Source organism: Cryptotermes secundus, unplaced genomic scaffold, assembly GCF_002891405.2.
Source record: "Cryptotermes secundus unplaced genomic scaffold, Csec_1.0 scaffold70, whole genome shotgun sequence".
Taxonomy (NCBI): Eukaryota; Metazoa; Arthropoda; class Insecta; order Blattodea; family Kalotermitidae; genus Cryptotermes; species Cryptotermes secundus.
Genome location: NW_019734964.1, coordinates 5,022,476 through 5,032,231, shown reverse-complemented (window position 1 = coordinate 5,032,231; position 9,756 = coordinate 5,022,476). Strand labels below are relative to the sequence as shown.

At 37.7% G+C, this 9,756-nt stretch overlaps 1 protein-coding gene across 1 annotated transcript; it reads right to left on the bottom strand.

The window, feature by feature from the left end:
- Positions 1–364: 364 nt before the first annotated feature.
- Positions 365–7,601, bottom strand: LOC111868984. Its single transcript, XM_023860122.2, has 5 exons — positions 6,867–7,601; positions 6,585–6,786; positions 6,261–6,410; positions 3,751–3,871; positions 365–2,637 (listed from the first exon to the last, which is right to left on the bottom strand). The coding sequence occupies exons 1-5, from the start codon at positions 7,024–7,026 to the stop codon at positions 1,114–1,116; spliced, it is 2,157 nt and encodes a 718-aa protein (XP_023715890.1). The 5' UTR covers positions 7,027–7,601; the 3' UTR covers positions 365–1,113.
- Between the last annotated feature and the right edge of the window lie 2,155 nt (positions 7,602–9,756).

Here is a 9,756-nt window from a genome sequence, read left to right as displayed (position 1 = left end):
TGGGATGACCACCAATATTGAAAGATCTAGCCATATATTTTTGTTATGTCATAGGGATGATTGTTTGGGCTCTTATTGTTGTGTAGTATCTGTTATGGGCTGTACTGTGACTACATGTCAGGTGTCTTATCATTATTTATACCCATCCCCCATTCACATGGTGCTATCGGATAGTTTTCCTATAGAAACTGTTAAAAGTTTCAACAGATATTTGGATTTGATACATTCCTTTATAAGAAAAGGGCAGAATGGATGACATTTGAAATGTGATATCTCTGTAAAGGACTGGGGTATATGGAATTATGGCATGTAAAAAAATGTGTTAATTATTACAAGTGTAGAAAGCTACCAGATGTGAGCAGCATAATGACAAAATTATTTTCTTTATTGGAATTTAACATTGTGTAACCAAGATTCTCATGTAATGCAAAGGTAGGCATTTCCCTTGCTCTTCGTGACAGGACAGAACATCGTCCTGATTGTTCATACATCGTTGTGGTTTAAATTATTATAAGCTTGAAAGTGAAATGTCATAAAATGTTCCATTTATAAACAGTGCTAACAGAATTATTATGGTTATTACATATTTTCAGTCTCCTTGTTTAAAGCCTTAATTACTAAAGACAGTAACCATAAGATGTTTTTGAATCGTAAAGTGTGTATATGAAATCATAGATCAGAGTAAACATTCATTTACCAGACCATGATTTTCTAAGTATGCATCTGCAAGCCATGGGCATTAGGACTGTAAATGAATGTTTCACAGAAAACGTTTGTTTAAAAAGACCTATTGGTGAGCTGTTAATTAGACACCCATTAGAATTTAAATTATTTAGAAAAAGATAAAACTACACATAATATCACATCTTATAATAATATCTTCATATGTTCAATGGAAGCTGAACCTTTTTACATTTGTCTTTGCAAATGATAGTAGAACCAACCAACTTTTCTTATTCATAGAGCACTTATAACCCTGAACTCAATTTTAATATATTTCAGAAATTATTTTTTATAAATGTAACATCTTTCATATATAAGGGGAACTGAATTGCAGAATTAGAGCAATTTTCTGATAAACTTACAAAATTTGGTGCCATTAGCATAATTATCTTAAATTTTGGGCAATTTTGGTGCTGTAACTAATGGATTAGTTTGTTCTAGAATTTTACGACCATCAGTTTTGTAGTCAAATGTGCAATTATGAAGTTCTGAGTAACGGTGGGTAGCACAGAAGTGTTTCTCACATCGACAGGTATATACATTGGTAATGTTCAGTCTCTTCCTGCACACTGCACACCGGCTTCGGACTGTGCTTTGTTTCTTGGTGGAGACAAGGGGCAAGGATTGTGGATCCAGTTCCTGTGTAAGGGACAGAGGGGTTTCACCCAGTTCTCCGATCATCTTTTGTGTTGCATGCAGCAAAGTACCTTGACCAGAAGGCAGTTGTCGTCTTGACTGTCTCAGTGAATGAGCATCACGATTTATTTCTGCCTGGTGGTGCATGGTAGGAAGATCACATTCTATTCTATCATGCTTTTTGGCAGATGGTAACATGACACTTCTGCGTCCATACCTTGGAGACTGTGTTGTCACATCAATCAGAGAAGGCTGAGGAGGAAGTGTCAAGTTAATTTCAGGCCTTTTCTCCAGATGCAAAAAATCTTTTGGATCATTTTCATTCTTTCTTTGTTCTACAGGTAAATCACCTAGCATTTCTAATTGAGAATTACTATAATGGACTCTATGCTGTTGTCCCTGTCTGTGCCATTTAGTGTCACTGAGGATGGCACATAATTCTTGAGCAGCTTTCTGTTGCTGGGTCAACTCATCAGGGGAAGTTCTGGGTCGATCATCATCTAAAATTAATTGAGACACTCTGTATCGGTTTTGACTACTACTAACAGGTGTCCTTATTCGCTCCTGATGAATCTGTGAAACTGTGAATGTGGTTGCTTCTTTGGATGGAATTATAATGTGATTTGGAGGAGAAAAATGTTCGTTCTTTCCTGCTGCTGAATCATTTTCTTCTTCTACTATGGCAATGTTTGGTGTTGATATGACTGAAACTCCCTGGCTGCTGCCCAGGCTTAAGTCTTCCATAGAGCTCTTAGTTTTTTCACTGCAACTTCCACTCACTATACCTATCCTGTGCCCATATTCACTATTTTGTCTTTGTTTCATATCTAGATGTCCACTGTTTCTTGTACTCTTACTGCCAGAAAGAGGAACAGAAGATGAAACAATTGCTGGTAAGGTGTTCTGTTGTGATCCTCTTCTACCATGTTTATTCATGGTTAGTACTGAATTATTGTCATGTTCACTTACAGCATCTGAGAATTTAGTTCCTACGTCTCTATTTCGTCTTGCTTGCAACTGATTCTGTGCTTGGAGAAGGGAACTTGTTGCTAGATAATTTCCGCCATTATGACGTCTGCATGAAGAGGCAGATGTTAGATTTATTTCTGACTTAATGATGGGTGGAAGCTGTAGGATATTACTTTGACCCTTTGTCTGTGGAACTTCAATATGCTCTGGAGACCTTCCTTTATGATTGTGATGTGGTCGAGGTGTTCCCCTACGATTATGAAGTAGAGGACGTTTACCAGAAAGAACACGTGCCGATGGTTTCTTTGGCTGTAACATATCAAAACACAGTTGTTAATTCCATTCTGATCATTGTATTTTATTGAAACTGTAAATGGGTACAAACATATTGCTCAGATACGTGTTTATATATGGACTGTGTTATTGTGCCTGTTGGTAATATCATGTCAGTTATACATTTTAACTCAACAAAACCATGTATCATGATGTAATGGGTAGCACTGGTTCTTTGTAATTGTCTGATTCAATTTGTGGCTGCTTGGTGACACCAGCTATCATTAAAACCCAATTAGCTCAGTTTTGAAGACTGAAGAGACCTGGAGGGGTGGATACACATGCAAGCGCGCGCGCGCACACACACACACACACACAAACATCATAAGAAGATATTATTTGTGTTGAACATATATACATAAGAGTCCCTAAAAGTAGAGATGAGCGGAAATAAATATAGGGTGCATTCCGCAAAAAAAGATCACTGAGCTTCAAAATTAATTTACAAGTGTGAGCTAAAAGGAAGCAGATACAGGAGAATAACTAAAAATATGAAATACAATTAAACACGACTTTTGGTCTGGCCTGCAGATGACAGTGGTAAGAAACAAACATGAACTGTATGTTACTTTTAATTTAGCACTATGTTAAATTTCTGTTACAGTGGTCATGTAGATTAGGAATTGCCGAACATATGAAAATGGAAGAATACCATAAGTTTTGGTCATATAATGGAACTAGAGGCAATAAAATACAGATTGTCCATATGTTAAACATATCATTGTATTTTTCACAAACTTTATATTGATGCTTCCTACCAACACAGAAATTGGCAATTAATACCGAGTTTTAATTTTAATTACAGTTTGCTAAACTATCACCAGACATTTTCTTTATTCTTTATATTAAGGGGGGAACATGTGAACCTAATATTTATCATTGTCAAAATTTTCTTCCACAGCAGATAAATACACAGCCCATATGTTCCACACATTTTGGACAAGAGGGAAGAAAAATTGAAATCCAACATACAGTTGCCAACTACACCATTGAATTCACTGTACTACGTGTTCATAGTGCCCAGATGTAAATTAAAATTTTAATTTTGGACACGGAGGTTACTAAAATACATGAAAATTATAATCTTGCCTTCTTCTGCAAAGACAATTTTTCCATCCTTGTCCGAAGCTCTTGCATTTTCCCCATTGTAACAGAGTTTTCTTGGAGTCTTCTTTCAGCTTCTTCTGGCTCGTCCTCGGCAAACAGATTTCTGTAAAAAAAAAAGTTTTAAATTTCAGTACTTACACCTTGATTCCACATTACTGGTAGTTATGTTTGTAACATCTGGTACCTTCCATTGGCAGTATTAAATCCATTATGGTTTCAAATAAAATGTATCTACATAGTTGGTCATTTAAACATTTATAATCTAATCATGGAGAAATGTGGCAGAAATACATAAATTCTATCAAGTACAAATTCTGTAAGGGTAGAATATTACTACTTGCATTAAATTAGAAAGGAGTATTTCATCAGTTTGGGTACGCTTAACTCTGTATTTCACCCTTTACAGCTTCTAAGGTTGACATAAATTATTCATTTAAGGAGTGCTCACATGTGAGAAGTCAATTTATTTTTACTGAACTTCATTTAAGAACAGAATGCCAGCACAGTACAGACTATAAAGTAAAAAAAAGAGTAAAGGTATCCCTGTAACAGGCTGTGGAGGCCCATAAGGTTGTGAGATGTTGAGGTTCCCATATTTCATAGACAATTGACTCATAGATGGTGGCAAGGTTGTCAGCCTTACACACCGGCCGCCCTTTACCCCCAAGAATATTCCTGGTACTCATTTCTGTTAGAGGCTGAGTCGACCCCAAGGCCATAGTGCGGCTGGAAGGATGAGGTCAATTGAAAAAATCCACGTCATTGGGATTTGATCCCGCAACCTTCCAGCTTGTAGCACAGGGCCTCAGAAGTGATGTTGAAGGAACTGGTCATGTCAGGCTGCTAATTAAGATGACCAGTTTTGAGGTTGGGAATCTCACATGGAACAGGAGCAGTGTGCTTCAATATTCAGTTTAAAAAGATTTAACAGATAGGGTGATTACTAAGACAGCAGTCACTACAGTTGCTTCCTCTACTAAGAAATTCATATTCTTTCAAATATTTGGCAAACATTGGTGTTAGCAAACCATATTTATGTTTATGGTCATTTGATAACAGCAAAAAGAAGACAGATGCAATATGAATAAAGGAACACTTACAAGCAGACAGCTTGCAGTATAACAGAATGCAGCAGAAAAGAAGTACTTGAGATTGCGTGCTCTGGTCATCAGACAGTATGGATGATTGTGGAGAAGTCAAATGTTTGGTTGGCACTTGCCACTCTGATGCTTTGCTGATCTGAACACACACTGCATTTGCCACCATCATACCAAGAATGCTGATCCGCAAGTAATGAAATGACTGCATAAGGATCACCGGCAAACTCATAAATGTATGAAGTAACATTCCACACTTAAGTCTGTTTCGAGTGTCACGCACCAACAGATTTATTCCTGAGGAGATATTCACTTATCTACAGACTGCAGTATGCCTGATGTGCTTTGAACTAGGTGCTCCTGTGTGACTACTCTATTAGAGCAGTTACTGCCTGAGAAGCAGTAACTCATCATGTAGTTACTAGAGGATTCTGACGATGGTGTATAACACACAGAGATACTGGCTTTTCGGGCTTTATCCATAGTCCTGGTTTTTTTAAGATAACTAAGAAAACCACGACATTATGGAAACTGGATCTGTTTCCATCCTTAGGTGTGGGAAAAACACCTATTCTGTTGGGTCCCTTAGAAAGAGCTAGCCTCAATCACTTCTTAGTTATCTTAAAAAAACCAGGACGATGGATAAAGTCCGAAAACGCAATATCTCTGTGAGTAACTCATAATGTGATTTTTATTGCTTTTGTGCATTAATGATACAGTAGAGTTTTCAAGTTGCTTACCAGTCTGCACTGCAAACATGTGCCTTCCATAGATATTTGGAACAACTGTATGAATGCTCGTAGAAGTGTGCAGCTGTTGAAGGACTATTTTTAAGGCAACTGAACTTAGGGTTTCTTAGGGCTGCCAGATTTCAGTTATGGGTTCTGTCCCAGGACTTTCTGAAGCTACTGCATATGTTACAGACAAATGTACCAGCATGAAACTTCAAAAGTAAGATTTATATTTATCATTAAATTTACATACATTTCACAAAGATGTCTTACATGGTTAAGCAATCAGTCATGAGTCAACATTGATATCACAGTTACCTGTTTATTTCACAGATTTTAATGCAGAAAATATGACTACTGTATATCAGCAAAATCTAAATTGTGTCCAGAACATTTTTCATCCAAATCCCAACATCCTGATAAGGGCTTCTAAAATTTTTTTTAGAATCTGATAGGCACACACACCATAGCTAATACCTGCACACTTTTGTGATAAGATGTCTACAGTGTTCCTTCAGTGCTCACAATTTTATATGAGGACCAATGAAAGCAGAAGTGTTAACAAAATGAATCTTAGAAGATGGTTACATCTACAGTTAAACAGAAATAAAACTGTGCTTCATGCTCATAATTTTAAAGGGTAAGCTTCAGAAAACATTCTCACCGAATGGAAGAGCCACTCCAAGATTCAGAAAGTGGTGAGTATGTCCCATCTTCATTTTCAATAACTCTGAACAAGTTGACTTGATCACCTTCACGGAAAACTAGTACCGTGACTCGACATCCAGGGGGAAGATGTTCAAACATATCCTCCCTGAAAATTTAAGTGAAGATAAGTATGAATTATTTTTGGGTCTGTCCTGTGGTCAGAACTGAAACAAAGAGGAAGAAGGGCAATGGAACATCAAAATGTAATGAGTAAGTCTAGGGCAATACATGTTACATCTCCAAATACCCCCTCACAGCTTTGTCATAGTAAGATGTTTACCTGTTACTTTCAACAAACTCTCGTAATTCCTTCCAAGCAAGCTCTTGTTCTGGAGGGAGATGTCGGGTACTAATAGGACCACCTCGCATGGATAATACCAATTTGAGTGTGGCCCCATCTTGAATGGCATAATCTATGAGACAAGCTGAATCATCTAATTCTTGGAAGTTATACAGCAAATGTTGATGTGATACAGGAATACCTGTAACACCATGGAAAATAAAACGTCCATACAACAAAACAAGAACAAGAGAGCTCAACAGCACATTGTAGAGATCTTACCTTCAACTCTCTGAATCTTTGATTTTATTGACATGACAGTATCAAACGGTGATACTGTCATCTCAAACGCTGTTCCGGTAAGTGTCTCAATATATAACTCCATAGTTCCCTCCTGGTGAAGAGAAGAATGAAATGCTGGCTGGTAGCCATTGTGCGACATTCTACATTCGTCGAGATTCGTAATGACTAGGTCCACTTTGTCTGACAGAATACATCATTTCCATGTACAGGATTAGAACTTAAATTTAATACGAACTCTTGCAGAATTCGAGTTTCTGCTAACACACTACTTCTTCTGAGCATTTTATATAATTTTATGTAGAAGGCGGTACTTTAAAGACTACCTAAACCAATCTCAAATTGGAAATTTTCTAAAATCTCATAATTACTAGAAATGTATACGGAATATGACATCAAACAACTTTAAACATCTGCTATGTTCAGAGTATACACCACTTTTCTTGCTTTCACGCTTGGGATCCTTGTAGAACCCTCTCCTTCTACTGTTACTTCTCACACTTCACTATGTGCAGACTGGCAGGAATGCAGCAGTGCTACCAACAACAAGAGATGTCACTTGTTACAATGTAACATACGCTGTGAACTGTATTCCGTACTCTACTTCAGATAGGATCAATTATTTTGTTTTACGTAACTTTGAACATATTTTCTGTAAGTTAAACGTGGATAATAGTAACGTGAGGGCTGTTTGTACTGTCTCGTTTATCGCCTGTTCCTGTAGTGTGTCACGATGGTTGGTTGCAGTACATGCAGTAAAGAAAACAAACGAAGCCCGGGATTATCAGAACGTATACAGCAAGCGATCACAAATTTGTCGCCGTTAGCAGGGGAGGAGTTAACCTTTCAACTGGATTCCTTTACAGTGCAGTAAGTTCTGGCAAATGATGGAACTGATTCCAATTTTAACAACGCATTTTCAACCAGCAAACTCCGTGGAGCAAAGCCCTTGAGAAACTAAGAGTCGTCCAAACAGTCAAATTGTCCGCATTTCATGGATGTGGAAGTCTGATTACTGTATTTACAAGATGCAATCACTAGATGCTGTCCTGAGCCAGATGAATGTAGTCTGCATCCTCGCACATGTTGTGTGTAAGTTCCATTTTAATATTATTCTCTCATCTATGCCTAGGTTTCCCAAGTGGTCTCTTACATTTAAACTTACTAAGTAAAATTTAACACACCTTTCTCAAGTTCAGGTAGTAGTGCCTAATTACATGATGCTGAGGAAAATAACTGGATGTAGGCAAGAGGAAATAAAAGGAAGCCGAAGAAAACTGAATACAGCTTCACAATTTGTATTCTTCACCAAGTATTATTATAGTGATCAATTCAAGGAATATGAGAAGAGCAGGATAAGTAGCACGTGTGAGAGAGATAAGAAATGCATATAAAATTTTGGTCGGAAAACCTGAAAGGAAAAGATCTCTTGGAGAACTAGAGGTAGATTGGGGGTTAATGTTAAAATATGTTTTACAGAAACAGGATATGAGGATGTAAACTGGACTTATCTGATTCAGGATCTGAATCGGTTGTGGGCTCTTGTGAATAGGGTAATGAAATCTCAGGGTAATATGGAATTACACATCTTGCATTTATTAAAATATATATTTGTCATTGCAGTTTTATCACAGTTGTACATGAGATCCTAAATTCATTTGTATATATTACAAAAAAAAAAGTCCATTAAATTTAACAAGTTTGAATAGAGGTTTCTTTCATACAATAATCTGTTTTCAAAATAGTGACCGTTTAATGGGCCTATTAGACCAGAGAATGAGGAAAGCAGAAAAATTGTTTCATTTACCATAAAAATACATGAGCGTCTGTAAACATCAACTTCACGCTGTGCTCTTTGCAGTTTTGTTGAAAGAGCATTATTTTCTTTAATTGCTAGTGGGGTGGGACTAAGTCCCTTGCACTGCGGCCACTTCTGGCCTATTGTACCGGCCCCAGGTGATAGGTGAGGGTGATTGTGGAGCAATTGGTGGAATGAAGATTGGCAGGGGAAACCGAAGTAGTCGGAGAAAGCCTGCCCCAGCGCCACTTTGTCCACCACAAATCCCGCTTGACCAGACCCCGGGATCCAACCCGGGCCGCCGCGGTGGGAAGCCAGCTACTAACCGCTTGTGCTATGGCGCGGCCTTGAAAGTCGATTAAAGATCCCTTAACTATAAGTACAATGCAGGGCTTTTATGGCCTAGTAGGCATTTCGTTGTTCATATTCAGATAATATGCGAAACGCGTGTATACAAACAGAGCTCTTCTCGAAAGACAGTGGTTGTTGGAAGTGGGGCTACAGGCATATGCAGTAGTCCTCCGTATTTCATAGTGAAAATACGAGCTTCATATGATATTGTAATGTGGTATTTGGAAGAAATATATAAAATTAAGGCATAATATTGGCGTAATATCCGACAGCATGTTTTAACTCCAAACAATTTTGAAGATTTTGTTCAAATTTAGTGCTAGACGCTGCACGGATAATTGGCGATTGAGTTATAATTTAGATCTCCTTTACATGTAAACCAAATATGTGATATAATTTCTAAAGAACGGTCTGTCACAAAATACAAATTGAAATGAGGTATGTAAGTTTTGAGGTTTTCACGGCGATGACTATGAAGAAAGTCGTCTTCTGGGTTTAGGCGCCGTGTATTCTTCGTTTTGGCCGACGTTTCGGAGGAACGTATCGCCTCCATCTTCAGAGCAGTTGAATGGCTTGGAATGCAGAGAGCAGTAGCAGTACGTTCGTCCGAAACGTCGGCCAAAACGAAGAATACACGGCGCCTAAACCCAGAAGACGACTTTCTTCACTGAAATGAGGTAAATTATGAATCTTATGAAAGCCGTAGAAATTTTACTTAAAATA

What these genes read in the sequence shown, in the direction of transcription:
- LOC111868984 (XM_023860122.2), bottom strand. Translation starts at nt 7,026, where the DNA reads ATGTCGCACAATGGCTACCAGCCAGCATTTCATTCTTCTCTTCACCAG. An exon ending in GAGTTTGTTGAAAGTAACAG is followed by an intron (nt 6,411 to 6,584) that starts GTAAACATCTTA and finishes TTAAATTTTCAG; the next exon opens with GGAGGATATGTTTGAACATC. An exon ending in TGGAGTGGCTCTTCCATTCG is followed by an intron (nt 3,872 to 6,260) that starts GTGAGAATGTTT and finishes TTTTTTTTACAG; the next exon opens with AAATCTGTTTGCCGAGGACG.